The sequence below is a fragment of the Grus americana genome, chromosome 13, assembly GCF_028858705.1.
Source record: "Grus americana isolate bGruAme1 chromosome 13, bGruAme1.mat, whole genome shotgun sequence".
NCBI lineage: Eukaryota > Metazoa > Chordata > Aves > Gruiformes > Gruidae > Grus > Grus americana.
The window spans coordinates 17313205-17333303 of NC_072864.1; the positions used below are offsets into that span (position 1 = coordinate 17313205).

A 20099-nucleotide genomic window follows, 5' to 3' on the forward strand; every position below is an offset into this window, starting at 1 on the left:
GCGACGCAGGCTACGCCGAACGCTTTGTCACTCTACCACCTGCTTGCCTTTGCTGAAGTAAGGCGCGGAAACCTCCGAGAAGTCGCACGCGACTCTTCAGATGGACGCAGGAGCCGCTCGCACGCTCGGTTCCCATCGGTACCTATTCACCCAGTACGTTTGATAAAATAAAAATCCAAAAAGTTAAATAAACTTCCCTGGAAAGTGTTTTCATAAGGAAACATTTCTGGGGTTTCCATCAAAGACTTATGCCCATCGGTTTTACTGAAATGTGTTTATTCTATAGCAAGATAAAAGCATTTATTTTAGATAAGCAAAATACAAACAACTTAATTGCTGCTATCATAACTCATAAAAAAGTATAAAACAGCATAAAAACACAATAAGCAATGTAGCAATTAATAATTCATGTTACCAGTGTTTACATTAAAGCCTCATTTATGAAAACTTTACAACACATGATATGAAAACTTACAACTTTTAAAGAAAATATTTACATTGATTATTCGGTTGTGGAGTTTCATTTAAATATTCTACTGGGTTTACAGCGTATTAAAAACTCTTGCATCTTTCATCTTAGCTTTCTGTAATAACAGTTTTATTTAAGTGCATTTCCCTTTTAAAAATACAGTGTATTAAATCTGAAACTCATCACTTCGACACAGAATATAATATTCACATTTGTTCTGTAATTGGAATTAACGCAAGAGGGTAAATGTCAATATATATTTTCTTACAAACTATGGTAGGTTTATTTTGAGAAATGAAGTGAAAGGTTGGGTCAAACATTTAAGTTCAGTTACTTGCATTTGTTTTTCTGAAGACATTTAGGAGAAAAAAATTAAGAGCTTTGGCAAAAATCTGTGATTTACTCTATTTTTTCATGACAAAAAATGCCATCAACTAACTCATGTCATACGAGTATGATTGTATGAAATCCAATCATCATTTTACAGGTAGTTACAACTGTGCTTTAAGGGCTCCATGAGTTCCTACTGCCTTGAAGTGCATTATTCACTTTTAGCGAAAGAAGGGTTGTACCATATAACTCCGAAAGGCCATTTTGCAGTCATAAGGTCCAGGTATTTATTAGGCCATTTGATTCACATATTGTAGGTAAAGCTTAAATAAATTAAAAAGGCATCACATGAAAAAGAGCACAGCTTTTTTTTTTTATTTTTTTTTAAACAAAATGATTTATAGTCAGCTAAAAGATGATACACAGCTACATTGTAGTTCTTTATTGCCTATCTAATAGACACTTTAGAGGATCATTTGATCTGTTATGCATCCCTGCATAACTACCATCAACAATTTACAGTTTTCAGCCAAATATGGTTTACCCCTACCCCCTCCATCAACACAAAGCCATGTTGCAAGAGCATTTATCTTCAGAAAATACTGACCTGCGATAATACTTGAGTCTGTGTCTGAGACTGTATCTGTGACTGGTGCTGCTGAGGTGCTGGCTGAGGGCTCCCGATGGCAGGGATGGGAGAAGTGATCTGCGAGGCTACGGGTGAATGCTGCTGAGGAGAAGGCTGTGACTGGTGTTGCATGTGCTGCATTTGCTGCTGCTGCATTTGCTGAAGCTGTATGTGCTGCAGCTGCTGCTGCATTTGCTGCTGATTCATTTGCTGCTGAAGATGCTGCTGCTGCTGCAAATGTTGTTGCATGTGGTGCTGAAAATGCTGCTGTTGCATTTGTTGTTGTATTTGCTGATGCATTTGATGCTGATGTAGTTGCTGCTGTTGCATCTGCTGCATCTGCTGCTGCTGGAGCTGCTGTATCTGGTGCTGCTGGCTTTGCAGGGAGGGACTGACTTGAGATGAAGATGGAGTTGCCACCATACTCGTTCCCATAGAGCTTATCAAGGGAGCCGCAATGTTTGTTGGCATGTTTGGTGCAATGGTAACGGAAGCTACGATCTGGTTCATCGGCAGTCTCATGGTTAAAGGTTTTGGAGCAATTGCTCTGGGAAGGGACTGTTGAAGAGTTTGAGGAGATGCAGACACTGTTGAGTGTTGAGAAAGAGAAGTATTCAGAATAAGGGAGGAAGACAAATTTGTGGATGCCAACGTTTGCTGTACAGAACGAATTGTCTGGGCCTCGGCAGATTCTGCAGCAGCCTGCGGTTGGAAAAGAAATTCATTGTATTTTTAACAGAAAAAACATTGTTACTGTTTATGTGGAAATAAAAGTCACAGCTACTCAGGGAGACTTTTTCATCTTTTGTTTTCTATCAGAAAAAAATCAATCAGCCGTCTGAAAAAAGATCACTGATCCACCAATCAATTACATCGCCTCTTCATCTGTCTCTGTATATGGTACCTCCAGTTCTTACTTGGACAAAAAACTAACTCGTGCCCTTGTTCAACACCAGAAAGTCACAGATGTCACGTACATTTGGGGCTGAAGTTGCTAAAAGGGGCCCAACACTTTCTACAATTACACGTTTTCAAAAAAAACCCCTGTTCTTTGGGAGACAAATCGGAACGGAAGCATATCCCCCCCGCCCAGTTATCATGGCGTAAGAGTAGTGTACAAACTGCAAAACTTCCCAAACAACTTTTTTAATGTGCCTGCTGTAGTTCTTCGCATCTAAGGCGTCAAGACCTAGGTGTCTGCAACAGGCAGAAGTCTTGGGCAACGCTGTCCAGGCACCCGGCTGAATCCTTTGGAAGCTGCACCAGCGGGTGCCCTGCCTAGGGAATCCTGCCCGCTTCCAGCGAACTGCAGGTTTCTGACCCACACCTGGGGGAAACCACAGACTGCAGAGGCCTGTTGCAATAAATGAGGCGTTCCGGTGCCTTTGAAGGCACAGTTTTATTAGGTATAGTTAAATATATTGTGTATGTTTAAATTGGATATATTTAAGCACCAAAGGTAGGATTCGTCTCTCACAATTTTACACGTCTGCACTGTACACGACACGTAGAATAGTTGCCTAGAATCCCGATATAAAGACAATGGAGAGAAAAAGCACAATTAACTGACACGTTTTAGACATTTACTTCAGAATGTGTCAAATTATGCTGCAGAAGCGTCTCTCCCATCCCTACGACCTCAGACGAAAAAGCTCCAGCAAGGATGTCTTAGGTTAAGGGAGATGGTTGATGGCAGAGGGGCTGTGGATGCCCCCTCCCTGGAAGTGTTCCAGACCAGGTTGGATGGGGCTTTGGGCAATCTGGGCTAGAGGAGGGTGTCCCTGCCCATGGCAGGGGGTTGGAACTAGATGGGCTTTGAGGTCCCTTCCAACCCAAACCATTCGGTGATTCTATGAGTTCTGGCCTTAGAGTGTATTTTCCACTCACAGTCTTCCCACAAGTTACTTGGCAGCACAGGTCCCATGGATTTGGGGAGAAAATGTGACTTCTGATGGTTTTGGAAAAGGGAACTTAGGACTGACAAAATAAACTCCCTCAAAGATATTTACAATTCCAGCTGCCACTGAACTTAGCACCGTGACACTAAAGGCTTTGAGAATATTATCTAAGTCCTAGAGACAACAGAAAAACGCAGCGTCTCAGCACAAGGAGAGTGTTCTCTCCAGCTTGCGGGAACACACGTGGCTGATTCCTGCTGTTGTATTTCTAAGCATTAAAATACACAGCAACTTTTGGTGTGATCTACTAATGCTCTCCAGTTGTACATTCAAATAAGTATTCTCAGGAGTTAGATATCATCACTGTCCTCTGTTGCTTTCTTGTGATCAAAGATACTTTTGTAATTGAACTTTATGAAATACTATTGGACAAATAACCACTTTGATTATTTTTTACCTATATTTTAGATGGCCATAAGCATATTTCCATTATGGTATTCAGATGCAACAGATCTACAACCAGTGTAATGCTGCCGGTTAAAAAGGTAAATTCTCAAATAAGACAGCAGAGCTTTGTTTTCTTCACGAGTTTTATTTTAATTCGGGATCTGCTAAAATACTCCATGTGGCTTACTGCCAGCTAGTCCATTTGTAAGTACTCTCCAAATTCAGAGCCACCACGCATATTTTTTTCCCCCCTCACCTGCAAGAAATACTTAAGCTTTGTCATACAATAACTGCTCTCCAGCTCCGCACAAAACAAGTCTGTCTTTTGAGAAGTAGCACTTGAGGAAAAACAAAACTCTGCGAATAGCTTGCAAATGTTCATGTCAAAAGGTCAGTCTATTTTTCATGACTGAATTTTACTTTTGTAGTGAAGTGCATTATTTTGCCTCCACAGATCAAGGAACGTGTACATTTACAAAGTTATTGTTTGGTAATCATTACTGTGCCGTTAGAGAGATTAATTTTTTTTTTGTTTTTTGCAGAGACTAAGCAGGATTCAAGCAGCAGCAGCACAACATCTCGTAGAGCTGTATTACAGAAATCCTAGGATTCTACTTTTCTTTTGCGTAACACCCCAGCCCCATATTTAAGCACCCTTGCCAAAAGCTAACGTGCATGGCACTGAAGGCGTTACGAGGCTTACCTTAGAAACAAGGCTTGCTCTATAGGCAGCAAGTGCCTTCAGGTATTCCTTTTTGGCAGCTTCAGTTTTTCTCTTATATACCTATTAAAAGAGACCACAATTTCACCAACTTCGATTATTAAGACGTTTTTGCCAGAATGTTCTCAAAAATCCCTTGCAAAGAAACAAAAAAACATAGACCAAACCCCATGAAAACACTCTACTGTTCAATGCGCTTTTTCTTCCCTGAAAGATCTAAATATTCTTTCAGGTGATTACAGACTTCCAGGTCTACTCGCTGGACTTGCACCACAATTTGTGTTGCTTTATGGTGAATAAAAAAAGCTGGTGGAGCAGCCAACTGTTTGATAAGACTACCTACGCACACTTTACCTTCCCAGGAAATGCTATTTTAACGACTCTAACTAACAGGGATATCAGAACACTGAGTAGTTCAGATGCTAAAAAATAGCTGCAGTAGTATAAAATAGCAAAAAATGCCTATGAAATATTTTTTTTAAACAAATACTCAAACTACATATAAAACTAAATCTTTATAACTTTAGAAAAGGTGGTTCACAGAGCTTGAACAATTCACTTTCCCAAAGCCAGTGTGAGGGAATCCCATTGAGTTAAACGGGAACAGTTAGGCAAAAATGAGTTACTCTGTATTTTTAATCAACGGTAAATTTAAAGTTCCCCTTTAAATCACATTCACCATCATCTGTTAGGTCAGACTAAAAGTTTCCAAATGTACTTCACAAACAAGTATTGATCGTATCTTGCCAGAAGATGCCCTATACAGGAATCGCTGCTGCCATCGCAGCTGCCATTAACTGTTACTGGGAGCTGCACGGAGTATCAACAGCCAAACAGCCTCAAAGGATTTTTTTTTTTTCCCCCCCCCTTCAATCCATGTGTAGGAGTTACATGTGTATGGAAAGAAGAATAACCCTCAAGGAAGAACAAAACTCATCATTCTGTACCAAGTTGGAGTTGGAGATAACATCTCACACACGACGTCGTAATGAGGCACAGAGGACTGGCTTCAAAGGCTGGAAACCAACACGCTTTGTAACACATTCGTAAGGCAGATCAAAGGAGAATGGTAAATGTGCTCTACCTTCCCCTTGTCTAACTTCTGATTAACAGGAAACAAGAGCTTTGAATCAAAAGATGGTCTGAGCAGGACTCTAGGACAATATCACCTGAGCTTTTTTTTTACAAACTGCCCTTTAAAATGTAAAGACAAATATAGCCATTTAACACTACCCTACCAGCTCTCAGAACACAATGCTTTTTAGATGCCAGGTCTTCAGCAAGTTCCAAAATCAGTGTAGCTCTACAGAGTAAGAGGTCTACATCAGCAAGCAGCGTGGTCCGCTCAGAACAGAGGCAAGAGGATTTTTTTTTTTTACAAGGATTACTGCCTCACTTCTTGTGAGACAACCCTGCATCAATTTTTTTACCTGTTTTTGCTCTTCTCCTAAACTGTCCCACATAGACGCCACTATTTTTGAAACCTCTCCAAATGTAGCGTTCGGGTTCTGCCCTTTAATTGCAGCTTGCGTATCCCTGAAGAAAAGGGCATACGCTGACACTGGCTTTTGTGGCTCATTGGGATCTTTCTTTTTCTTCTTCTTTGGAGTCTTGGGCTTCTTGCCAGAATCTGGGGCCGCTCTTTTTTCTCCAGTAGCCTACGAAACAGTAATAACAAGAACAGTCAATGTCTGCATGAAATAAGACAGACAAATTCAAAAAAATTATTGACAGTCTGGCTTAATACTATATGGATAAAGCTACTATGTAAGCAAGGCTTTGGAGAGTCCTGTTGTGCAAGGCTTTCTCCTGCAAAATAGTACTTAGTCTCAGCTTAATCTCATTAGATCTGCTGGAACTAAATGCGTGAATAGTTACTACTCATCGTAAGCATGGCTCAGAAAGTCAAATCCCACAAGCTTGACCTGAAAAAGTACATCCTAATGGTAATTTGTATTTTAAAAAATTAAGATTTAATCTATAGTATATTTCGAATAGGCAATCTATGGTTTTCCATTAAGATGTAACGTCAGCAGCAGAGACTCAAAAGACAAAAGCTTGGAGGCGTTTCCCGATTCCCAGCCTTAAGAGTGCCAACTCGACGTGGGTCGGGGGTTAGAAAGCCCACCCCTGGGGCAAACAGCAGCAGCAACTCTGCAGGTCCCATCCACCCGCCGTGCCCAGCACCCACCCCCCCGGCTCCTCGCGCAGGGTGAGGTGCCCGTGCGGTCGCGCGGAGGCTCTGTGCTACTGCCGGCCCCGCACCCACGTCCCCCTCTGGGACGGGGAACCCCCCGAGCAGCGCTCCCAGGACTACGGGTAACTCTGCTCCCTGCCTGCTCCGCGTGTCCCGGGCCCTCTCTTCGGTTGAGCTCTGCACGGATCATTGCAGCAAGGAGATAAGGTGGCTCTAAATATACCTCCGCGACAGACGTTTGACTTTGGTATTTTGAGGATCCTGTACAATGATCTTTCCGTATGCACGATTTCCATTAACTTAATGAGCACGCCCTTCATGGAACAGTCTACATTAGGCCCTTCAAATATACTGCTATAGTAACATTTGTGCCTTCTTTTGTTGATAAAATTTTCCTTTTACAACAGATTTATTTAAAGCAAAATGTAAATTAACTACACTTTCACTTAGAAGAAAGCTTATTTTATTTCTGTGTAAATGCATCTATATTTTATGACTCCAGAGAACACCGAAATGACAAAACTGTCCAAAGTTGATGAGTAAAGAGATTCACCAGATCCATAAAATCTGAGATGAATTATGAATGTGTTAGACCAATTTTATATATATATATATATATATATGTTTTCTTACATTTATTATTATGGTGGTATTATGGAAACTTAAGTAAAGAAGCTAAACAGCAAATTAATCATATTCCACTATACTGTAACACTTGTATTTTCTGTGACCACAATGCAGCTGCGATGATACTGCTACATTCATGAAAACGTAGCATAGAGACATGTCAAGCTTACTCCCTACAGTGCCTGGAATAACTTACTCTGTTTGATTCATCTGCATCTTCTTCATTTATGGAGCTGGACGGGGAAGGAGTGGCTGATTTACTTGCAGGAGGGGAGGGAGAAGTGTGCGGCAAATTAGTGCCTCCTAAATTTAGCCCCAGCTGCGCACTTAGCTGAGACTGGTTAATGGTGGTTAGCTGAGAAGGAGGCATAATTCCCGAATGAGCAGCGTCAGTCATGTGGACAATAGATCTCATAACCAGAGAGTGATCCTGGCGATACTGGGAAACTGGGGCGTGACTCTGATCCTAAAAGAGATTGAAACGTTATTTAGTCATTAGCAGTTACCGAACAGCATTATCAGGTAAAGGTATTTTCTCAGGCTTACAGAACTGACGCTGTCAGCTTGCAGTTTGTTTCATTTCATTTCATTTCATGGATTAAATGCATTTTTAATCAATTAAATGCAGCAACAGTTACCACACTTGCCCTGGACTTCGCTTCTTCCCCTCTTATGGGTGGGGGGTTTTTTGTGGAATAAAAATTGCATTTCCCCCTTTTTAAACATTTCTTCCCCCGATGCGGTGAGAAATACCCACATAAACAAGAGGGAAGCAGGCTGACCTGATGACACAGGGGAAACACTGCAACTGAGAAGACACAAACTGCTGTCAAACGCAGAAGGTAAACAAAACCGGGGCGAGGCGGGGGGTGTATATAGAGAGAGAAAAGCATCTTCCTTTACTGACATTCAATTATTCTTGGCTGTAACTAGTAACAGTTGTAGGTATAAAAGATTCCCGTCTGAGTGGGATTTAAAGGTGTTTTAAACAAAGAACGCTGCCCTGCCAGGTCTCGAGTGCAGCCGCTGCGGCACGCTGGAGAACCGTTCGAGTAATCCTAATCACTCCTAAAAATCCTTGTTCACAAGTTCCCCACGAAACTACGCATTTCATCTTTACTCCAACAATCACCACATGTGGAAGTAGCAAGCTATGTACCAATCAATGACTTTATTTTTCTTGTACTTCACGTCTCAGAAACTCAAGTGCTTGCGTGGTTTTGCTTCTTCTGTTTCTCGAGGTCACAAACTATGTTGTCTTCTACATCTGCACAACACTTATCACATTTGTAAATAAAAAGAAGTGAGACCCTGTTATTTTTAACCACACACGGATCAATACACAATGAATGAACATTTAAACAGAAAAGAAGATTTCTAAAACAGTTAATAAGTGAAAAGAATAAATAGCTCACTAATTGATTCCGCAATCTGATTAATCTATAGCCATTGTTTGAACAGAGAGAAACACGAGAAATAAATTAGATTTTGAAAACTCTTTCATTATTAATCACCTAGATGGCAATTGGTAGCAGGTGCAATGATCCCTAATGAAATGGCAGAGAACAAACCAGCAATGCCGGGAGCCCTGCGTGCAGTCCACCGGACTGCCACAGCGGAGTTTGACCCTCCCAGTGCGCTCTCATGAAGCGTGGCTAAACCCCGACCAGCACGGAGGTAAGTTTAGCACAAGTGACTTTCCTCTTACTTTTCACAACTCTTCTCTCAACAGAGGCAGTGGTTCTGTGCTCCCGAAAACCTCTCCTTGGATGGGACAGGCGCAGCCGCACAAAGAAGCAATACATGTGTTAGAGAAGGTGCGCGCCCTGCCTCATCCATCTTATGTACAAGTGCTGCAGCACGCTGCTTCCCTATAGCAATAAATCACATTAATTCTGAATTTGGCATTCATGTGCCTTTCTGCTGAAGCCTATACAGAAAATAGAAATCCTTCTTAGCATAAAAGTACGCGTAGTGTCGCACCTAGACCCAGTACAGATGACGTTAACCCCACGAGCTCATGATCCAGATCCCATACGCGAGGTCTCGCCCTCAGTTTCCCCGTGCTTTCCGAGCCATTGCCAGCTTGGCTCATCATCCATACTGCAACCACGCTCTCTTCCTGCTTCTTAAACTCTTCTAGTATTTTCAGTAAAGGAGTGTAGTTCCTCAGAGATGAATGCATGTGCCAAAAGTGGAGCACTTGATACAGAAAGATCTAAACATCAGACTTATTGGCTGAAACACCCATTTGCTTCAGGGCACCTTCCTGTGAAAATTTACAACCGTTAACTACAGGGTCATTTTGATGGTGACTTGTATTGGCAGCGGCATCTGGAAGTCATTCAAAGCCTTTTGTAAAAGGATATCACTTTCTGCCCATTAGTCCGTTCATTTCAGTTTACGGACGTTCCTGTATCGCATGAAGAAAAACTCTGCTGGTAAAGCAAAGGTGGAGATCATCGGAATGACCTTCTCTCACAGAAATTAACTGTCTTCATTATTTTGCGGGCAGTACTTTCCTGGAGGTGTTCTACACCTAAAAGGCTAGCTTTTCTCCTCTCTTTACCGTCACACAATACAGGCCTTTCCGGCCTTTACACCAACAAAATGTGATGGCAGGGGTTACAAGCCAGTTACCCCAAGTCTTGTCATTTCGGTTGCATCTATGATTTTATTGAGACTAAATTCTCTTGACTTGCACTGACCCAGAATCTAATTTTATACACAAGCCCATGAATTCTTAACTGTCCCTTCCTCTGACACTATTTGATGCTTGTGTGGCTTTTTACATCCACTTATTTAATTCCTGTTTTTCTTTTCTGTATCTTTTCCTAATTTTTTAAGCTTTTTTTTTTTTTAAATCTTAAAAACTTCAGTAAAAGCTAAAAGTGGAAACAACAATATTTTCTAACTGGCTATCTAGCACTAAACAGATAAGACATATTATATAAAAGAAAATATTCTGTATTATTTCCAATCTTTTATCATTTACATCATACGTGCATATGGTAACGACAAACAATGTGTTTTCTGCACTTTGAATTTAAGTTGTATGGTTAATCAATATTTAAAAAAATAAATCACGAGGAAAGGAATGGGAATTTCATTTTTTACTTTGTGGTACAGTGTTGCAGGCCTCAACAACCTATGGTACCTACAGAACAGCTTTCAGGCAACGAAGCATAAACCATTTTTTCTGTGTGTAGAGTGGTTTGGCAAGCAGCAAGAAGGCAGGAGAGCTAGTCAACAGCAATGTTAAAGTGCGCAGCATTTGTATATAGCTCCTAAGCAAACAAAAATCTTCTAAGGAGAAATCTATAATCAAGAAAACAAAATTTCCATCAGTTATCTTAACTCTTATTTTTTTTCCCCTTATTCTACAAAGACCAGTACTGAACCAGGAGGATCAGTAGCATTTCATTATGCACAAAATGTTTATCAAAGAAATGTTTAACAACGAAGTATCAGGAGCACGCATGAAATACAAATGCACCAAACCAGCCACATGACATCCTAATTACATTACCACATGAGAATTGAAAAGCTCATGTATACAAAATATTCCACTGAGAATACTGTGAAAATTTTAGAGAATATCACAAGCTCTTTTACATAAACTTAACCAGAAGTAAAAGCGATCCACAAGTATTATGAGTATTCAGGATTTTTGTAACATTATGCAAAAAGGACAAACGAGTTTTGACAAAAAATAATGAACGTCTCAAGCGGACAGAATCAAGTTTTGATTGAGCCTGATCTGCCCTACAGTCTTGGATTGAAGCTAGGCAAGACTTGGTGAGTTTAACCCCAGTCAGGCAAAACTCAGCCACTGGTTTACTCAGCATGCCAATCAAACGAGGACATAACGTGTGAAATGGAAAACCAAAGAGCAATAGCTTGTGTGATTCCTCTGCAGACTGAAGTGACTTTGTCTCAGATCTCTCTGGTGTTATCCTACAGGAGTGCTACAAAAAACCCGAGGTACAGAAACATTTACTAAGGGGAATGGCAGCCACCTCTCTGGTCTCTTCGATTATACATATGGAGTAAAAAAAAGCAAAATACGATCCAAAATGTTTCCCCCTTCTCAAAACAACTTTATGGTGACTGTATCCAGGCACGTTGGCTTTCCGTCACCACTCTCTCGCACAGCTCCAATAGCACGCATTATGAAGACATTCCACGTTTGATGCATAGAAGGCCTCATCAAAGGAACCATAAGGATATTGGTCCATCAGACTATCTTGCTCTCAACAATTCTAATCTATTTAGACAGTCACGCCGAAGAAGTCATATTTAATCATATTGCCAAAGGACACGTGTCTCACAGCATATGCCTAATATATAGCTTATTTTACTCTGACGTGTAGAAGTACAAGTTCTCAAAAACTGATAAAACATCAATTCCCCAACGGCGACTGGAAAGTAAACAACAGAGTAATGAGACTTAAAAAAAAAAAAAAAAGAGTATGAACTCCCACGTTTTAATTGATACAGTATTATCAAAGGTGTTTTTCAACAATCACTGTACCTGAGCCAGTGAAAGCAAAACATACCATTGAGTACTACGGGAAAAATTAAGGTTCATTCTTCTGTTATCAACTCATTAAGCATCCAGTAGTTAATACAGCAGGTAATACAGCTAGTATTTATTTTGACAGACAAACGCATCCAGCCATTACATCAAGAGATGTCCTAATTTCCACTAACCCTGCATTTTGAGAATCATTTGCACACAGTAGTTTTATCCTGGATTTCTACCCTGACATAACTTTAATCTCTAGGAACATTCAAGACGATGTTTAGAAATATAACTAGGAAATTACTTTTTAGAACATTCTGAGCAATATTGAAGTCTTGATCAAAATCAACGTCTACAGCCTTCACTCATTTAAACAGGCAACATCTCCAGGAAGACTCTTTCCAGCCGTGGCAGGACCAAGCCCGTGGAAGTGCCTACAGGAAGGTGTAGGGCTGGGATCTGACCCGATGCTGCAAGAGCTCGTTTTTAAAGGAAAGTGAGAAATCTGCCAACAAAAATAACTATGCAAAACCCAACATTTATGGTTATGCTCACTGTGCCCTGGTTTCAGGAGTTGACTTAAAACATTATATATTCTATTGCCTTAGGAATTTGTCACTGTCAATGTAACGTAAGCTGATGTAATATGTTAAAGGCTCTATTTAAGTGGAAGCAAATGCACTGCAATGTAAAGAGTGAAATCCTCAGTTGTCCCTGTCTGTAAATTACTCCCTTTACTTTTGGGAAAGTCAGCATATCTCTAGAAGAAATCCTCAATATTCTTTTTCTCCACAAGTATAGATAAAAGCATCCATTAATCTAAATTTTTACAAGATTGGAATTCACTGCCAATCAAAACAAATCAAGCTAAGAGGATGCTTTTCTATGTCAGAGATTAAATCCTTACTTAATAGAATACAAAACAGTTGCACTTGGTACTGCCACCACTGAAGAAGTGTCCTTCCTCTCCCCTCCTCAGATACTGCCGTCAGTAATAGATCTGTCAAACTGCAGTTATCAGAAGATCCACTACAAGCGGCAGCTTCTTTTCTCTGGTAATGAGAAAACTCCCATGTTTTGCTTCATGTCTCTGTAGAAAAGTAAATCTTACCTAATTTAATTCCCAAATAAAGGCTACCACAAACAGTACCTGTCGGTTTGGAAAATATTACGTCTGCAGGTGGATCTAAAAGATCGGTTGGTGACAGGAGGCTTACACACGTTCTGCTGCCTGAAGAACATGAAGAACACGCAATCTCTTGGTCTGTGTGCCAGCCCGGTCCCGATACATCAGAAATTACTCTTTTCTGTTCACACAGAGCACATAAGCCAGAGAAGGGACATGAAAAGAAAAAAAACAAAACAACCCAAAACCTGACAACCATGAGGGCCCACTGGTTGACTCCTCAAAACTGAGCAACTATCTCCTTTTGTTCTGGCAATCTCAGATGTCTCTAGAAATTCATCTCCTGCTACACGATAGAATTTTCATATACAGCTGCAACCTCCAAGTTAGTTTAGTTAAACATGTTTTATTGGAATCATTCCGATTTACTGCCCCTTGTTTTTCTTTGGGGTCTGATCTACAACCAGGTTTGCAGTGACCCCTCGCATGGCTGGTGTTCCTCACCCTCCCCTGTGCAGGGCAGAGCTTCCTTCAGACCAGACGGCCTGACCTGTTACAGGGGGTGAGACCACCAAATCACAAGACCGTTTCTCCCACAGAACCCCACTCGGGGGATAGGCGGTAGGAGCACACCAACACCACAGAGACGCGACACTAAGCAAGAAGGTGCCAAGGGCCAGGGCCGGCCAGCCCGGGGCACCTGCCAGACCAACACGGCTCCGGGTCCCAGGACTAGGCTCCTCTGCAACGCTGCTCTGTTGCCTCTACTGGTACCAGCTCACTCACAGCACGCTCAGCTGTCCCTAACAAAATGCTGCGTTACAAAGCGAAGAAATACTAAAAGCTCACGGCTAGGACAAAATCACACAACTACCAAACTGAGACACAAAGACTTTTCTCCGAAATGGTTATAATTCTTCCTCAAGATGCCCCACCACCCTAACATGGAGCGATTGCTGTTTGGGAACTTTGCTCTTACCCATTCGCTCTCCTGTGACCCCACAGGTTCCTCGTGCAGTCCCCAGCGTGGGCTGAAGGGGTAATGCTTCTAGGTTGCTATCGAGTCCTCCTGCTCTGGAAAGGCTTTCGCTCTTGCAGATGGACAGCACCATAGGCTCGCTGCAGCCCTCCACACATCCACAGCGGCTGCTACTGATGCTTTAGCTTCACCTAATTCACAACGTCTTTATAATTTAATTTTTACACTATTATGTAGAGGCATTTAAAAACAGATTCTCCACTCTCTTCTCCCCAAGCATCTACCATACTTTAAAGCATATTGAATCACACTCCTTTTGGACAAGGTACCCAACAGCGCGATCACAATACATGTGTGACTCAGATCACAGATCTGGGCTCTGATCTGACGAGTCTGTTGGCATGAGGAGCTTCTCTCCAAATTAGCAGTACAAGCTTAGGTCTGCTGTATGCAAACAGCGAAGGCACATTGCAAACAAACCCTGGATAGTTAAGATTAAGTCCCAGAATGTCAGATAAATGCTGTTAGCAGTTTTGTTACAACCTCTGCAACTTCAGGTGCTTCAGCTACCAAATCAAAGGCAGACTTCAAAGGTCCTTATTATGCAGTAAGCGACGTGGGGAGAGACTGCAAGGAAGCATGACAACTAACAAACATTATCAAAGGTAACAAAACCTGTGCAAGGAATTGGGGGGGGGGACAGACTTGGGGGTTACACGGCATTTATTTGTTTAAAAAATGCTGCAAGTGTTGGTAGCTATGTTCGGGGGGGGGTATTTTTCTTTGGGCTTTAGGGGGTGGGTGAGGTTTGTTGTTGGGGTTTTCTTTGTTTGTTGTAGGTTTTTAAAGCAAATCAGAAAAGTAGGTCTCATTATCTTTTGTATTACCAGAGCCAGGTGGGTTCTTTTCCGGCTCTCTGACAACACAGAATAATTTAAAACTCTGCAGAGACTTAAGCACTTCTTTATAGCTTGAGAACTTGAAGTGGGAGCTGAGCATTGGGCAAGCTGTCCAAGGGGAAACACAGCTGGTAACAGCAGAGAATCGCGGGAATTTCAGAGGAAGTTTTCAAATGACCCAAGGATGAGGGTGGCTGGACCCAACAAAGCCTTTGGCCAGGTACAACACATCCCGACCAGCTGCCTCATTTGGCTGGCTTAAGAAAGCAGCACCTGATTTTATAGAGTTTAAACTCAGGAGGCAGAATAGTTTAAAGTCATGGCACAGGCTTAATGCACAGCTGGTGTCCATGGTCATCTACGTCCGCGTTCCTTCTGAGCTCAGCTCTTAGGAGTATCAGAGATTCAGCTTCCGCTCCAATTCCTGAGAGCTTTCCCAGTGGGGTGTATAATTTTCCGCATATTCATATGGCACCTCACAATATTTTCTGGAGCTGATGGATCTTGATTTAGGCATTATTAATACAAAATAGTCACAGCCTTTTTTCCTAGACTGTTCTGCCAATGTTGCTGTGTTTCTCTTCTTTTGTGTGGATGTCCTTCATGTATCTCAATAGGTAATAACCTACTTGCACCATTTTTTATATTTTTTATATTTTTTTTTCTAACACTAGCAGTACCTGCTATTCAGACAGGGGTCTCTGGCAACTGCTGCCACTGTTTCCCACGGACAGGTCCCTTCTTGAAGTTACTATGAGTTGCCTATTTTTGAAAAGAACACTGGAATACGTTTCCTTCTCCAACCATAACAGCTCATTAACAGATGGCCATTGTGTCTGCGAAAGGAGGGAAGCGCACGTGTCTCAGAAAAGGGACGGTATTACCCACACCGAGTGTTAGGATGTCACTGAGGACATGAAAATCTACACGCTATTAAACCCCTATTATTTAGTACACGATCAAGCTAGCACCATCTTCGTATCATGTTAAAGTCGTAGCACGTAGTTTCTGTGCAGAAGCAACTGCTGTCCGGTGCCTCCAGGGCTTCCACCGTTGTCCACCTTCCCCCGAGGCCCCGCGAGCTGTGCACACGCACTCTCTCAAAGGTAACTAAGAGATGCACAGCTACGTCACTAGATGCAAAATGAAATATTTAACTATACACCAGTCCAAAAAAATGACTCTGTAAGGACTCGAAGGTCCGTCAGCAAAGCACACAGCTCCGACCTGCGGGGGCAAAGCAGACTGTCTAACGGGCACCAGAGCTGCAAGATCCCAGCCGAGTCCTAAAGGTCCGATTTCACAAAGAGTCTGCCACCATTCGATAGGTTCTGGATACGGCCAAACGGCACTGATTGGAGCCACCAGAGCATCGTTTAATTTGGGATTACTTCGGTTTGAGATTACTTTTTCTTGGTACCACAAATGATTAAAACCAGTGGCGCTAAGAGCTACCGTTTCTGCTGGGAAAGACCCGTACAAACCAGGCTAACACGGCTGATCTAAAACTTGAGTCTAGCAATCCATGTAGGAATCAAAGGAAAAAAAAAAACAGAAATAAGAAAACTCTGAAGATCATTTTTCTTTCTAGTAAGAAAAGTTGCTACTCCTGTAAATTAATAATGATAACCTTCCAGAATTAGCTGTATGTTTTGTATTAAAGATGACGATAACCATGTTCGTAACAATAACAAGGGCTTGTTTTAATAGACCGTTCCAGGCGTTAAACACATTAATGACCCATGAAATAACGGTTTCATCTGCAACACATTAAACAATGTTGTTATAACATTGTATTAATTGAAAACCTACTCCGTTCTCTCTAGATAGGAGATTACAGACTGGATATTAAAAGAGAGATTTACAAATAAGTTTCTTTGTAAAGGAAAATTAAACACATAAATTAGAGGCCTGCAGTCAGGTGAGTAGTGAAATAACTGTCTTTTGCCAATTTTAAAGGAACTTTTTTAGCTTTTATTCTTGCAATCTTCTGTTAATCTATTCATTGAAATTTAATTAGTAATTTGGGAATTTAAATTACTAAAAAAGATTTAGACCTTTAAGTACAAGCACCACTGTTTTGAAACATTAATAATATTTCTGCGTATGCAGCCTTTAATAAGCTCAAATTTGCAACTCCTCTCTTTAAAGCCATGTCATTGAGCTGTTTATTTAAAAAGTCTCTCCTTGAAATAAAAGCAATAGTCACCATCGTGTCTTTGATTTGAGCACGGTGCCACTCCTAAGTAGTAATGTAATTAAAGATGAGCATATTCCACCATGAATTAGCCTTATCTGTGCAGAGTCCTGCATGCACTGACAGCACTGCAACAATTATAAAATATAAACAGGCTCAAATCTTCATCAAATAGGAAATATATTTTCTCTAGCTGCATAAGTAATATAGGGAGCAATATATGTAGAATTATCAGTCTGGTTTTGTAACATCTGTACTTTTTTTGAATAAAAGAAAAAAATCAGGCTGAAAAGAGACAATTATTTTACTGTCTGTTTCTTAGATATCAGAAAGAGAATTTTGAAATTCATCAAAGCTAACCTTCTGTTATGTACAACAGGCTAAGCTGAAAAGAATGTTAACAAGTTCAATTTTCATTCAATCAGCACTACTGCTCTCTGAAATGTTTCATTGCAGGAAAGAAATAAAAATAATCTATATGGTAATTATGAGGATGAATCCCCCAGTAACTTTCAGCTACATGAAAGGTCAGTTCTATTCAAGATATTTTATCAGTCCCCTGCACATACTCCTGTCCTGTCATTTTAAATCTGAACAGCATTTTATTTTCCCATTTACAGCTACCTGCAGAATTAAGTACTTAAGCCAAATAAGAAAAAAAAAAAAAAAAAAAAAGAAATGTTGAATGCTGGCAAAGGCTATAATAGCATGGAGATAAATCGTTCAGCTGCTCTCTCTCAAGCCTCTGGGGCTGCAGATTTTTCTTCTCCTGGTGCACTGTGGGTATTCAAAACTTGTTCAACATGATTTCATTTCATTTCAGGCACTGCCTGAGAAAACTAAATTACAGAATCAATCATACAGAAGGTCAGAGTGAGACTTCATTACAAGTATTGCATGCTTGCATGAATATCTTTCATTTATGACTGACCCAATATGTCACAATAGCTGTCTAGTAAAAATAATCCACTTTCTGAAATTGATGTACTACTGATGTCAATGCTACTCAGCAGGCTGGGCAGATTATAGAGAGGTGTTAAAAAAAGGAACCCTCAGGAGCACAAGTTGTAGTTTTACAGAATTGCCACAGTTTGCAGATTAAAATAATTTTTCTATGGTTAGCTCAACAGAAAACGGAGCATTAATACAAAATATTGGGGGCTGATTTTTAATGAGGATATCGCTGTTGATTTCCACTTGTTTATATTCAAATATTTATAGGGATAATATTTGCATCATGTAAATCCATGTGTTCTTTGAAGTCAAATGTACATCAGCACTCCATTTTTCAGTGACTCATTTTTGAGCATCAGGATTTTATTTGCATATTATTAAAATATGAAAATTAATCACACTGCCTCCATTTTATCTCCTCTTTTTGTTGCTGTTGTCTCGTTTTAAATGTAGAAAAATGCTGTTAAGTGAGATAAATGTGTTGCGTTTGTTGCCAATAATAATGAAGTTAATCAGCATTGTGACAAATTGTCACTCTTTCCATAGTATAATCACCACGCCTGGATCCAGCTCCTGCGTATCAGGAAAAAACCTCAACCTTGTTCTTAATATTATAAACAATTGTTAACTCATCAATATGATCTTTTAATGATTGCTAGGCCACATTTATTCTGAGAATAAATATCTGTCTTGCACCGGGAACAATTTTTTTCAATATAACAACACACAAAGAATATGTTAAAAAGAGAATGATTTCGGTTTTGGGGTTTTTTTCGGTCTTCCTGTGGGAAATATGTGAGATACTTGCAGAAGTATTACGAGGTAGCTAGCCAACTCCATACCCTAAGGGAGACATAGGAGAACCTTGACATAACCTATTTTTAACCATGCCTCTGGTGATTCTGCATTCAAGTTTATAGGTGAACATGTCAGGTAGTACATAGAAAAAAAGCCAAAGACACACAGTATTAATCATAATTCTGTCCGAGCCCATTTTATTTTTTCAACATTTATGATTTAAAATCTCATGACATTTCTTCAAGGTGAAATTCTTCTACCGGACTTTTCAACAGGGCAGGACTACATTTATCTAAATTAAATATTGCTTATGGTAGAGCTCTCTAATGCTTCACAGGATAACCAATAAACTCAATGCTGCTCATATTAAAATAATTTAAGTTTGTATTCCGCTAAAGAAGCTTTAGTGATTAGCAATACACTATTAATACAGCCTTTAAATAAGACTATCCTAGTATTGCTGGATAAGAACATTGTTCTGTGAGTGTATACGAACATCATAATTATTTTACAACCTCATCTTTAGTTCTTTCAGATATAGTAAATTCAATTGACCATGAAATGAAATTTCATAGTCAAAATGCCTCCTTTACATGTTTTTTATTGCTGCAATAAAGTTTTTATAGCTCCAAGGCAGGTAATTCATGAAATGTCTAATTTAAAGATGAATTCTAATATTATTAATAAATATTTACCAGTTTAATAAAGTGCACATTTTTCACATAAAATATGATATAATGTTTTCATTTTCTATTTTTGAAATACAGATTAACTGCTGGAAAATTTGAGTACTAAAGAGAGCTCTGTGAGTTCAGGGGAAAGCGATGCAAGGACCCTCTGTTAATGCTTTTAAACTTCCTGAAGCTACCCAGCATTTATGAGCAGAAGAGGAAAAGACTACCGACTCAAATACAATGGCCAGGGGTCGCTCCATCTCACAGCGTTAAACAAATCAAGCAGTTGTGGGGAAACGTCTGACACACGAACCTCCCTACTTGGCTCTTCCGTATCAAATCATGCGATTCCTCATCAAGTCTCTGCAGCAAAACTACCCACAAGTTCCCAAACCGCAGCTTTGAAGTGGCAGTCGCCCTAGCAAACATCACCGGACTACTGGGATACGAAGGCAGAAGCTTCTCTAGAGCTTCTCTTTGACCTATACAGGAACAAAGTGTTACGACCGAAGTCAATGTAAACTATGCCATTAACGTCTAGAAAAAAGGAAAGATGTAAAGCCTCTCACCCAGTGGAAGAGGGGGCAAGAGAAGAGATACCTAGCCCGGAGGTCGGTTATTGTTGGAATT

At 40.4% G+C, this 20099-nt stretch overlaps 1 protein-coding gene across 3 annotated transcripts in view; it reads right to left on the reverse strand.

Moving 5' to 3' along the window:
• Positions 1 to 289: 289 nt before the first annotated feature.
• TOX3 (TOX high mobility group box family member 3) overlaps positions 290 to 20099 on the reverse strand; it is a 77721-nt gene continuing 57911 nt past the window's right edge. For all 3 annotated transcript variants that reach the window (XM_054841004.1, XM_054841003.1, XM_054841005.1), the window contains 4 exons: positions 7514 to 7783; positions 5924 to 6151; positions 4476 to 4556; positions 290 to 2129 (listed from right to left, as the gene is read on the reverse strand). In XM_054841004.1, the coding sequence (XP_054696979.1) occupies positions 1392 to 2129; positions 4476 to 4556; positions 5924 to 6151; positions 7514 to 7783 (1317 nt within the window). In that variant the 3' untranslated portion in view covers positions 290 to 1391. The remainder of the gene's footprint in view (positions 2130 to 4475; positions 4557 to 5923; positions 6152 to 7513; positions 7784 to 20099) is intronic.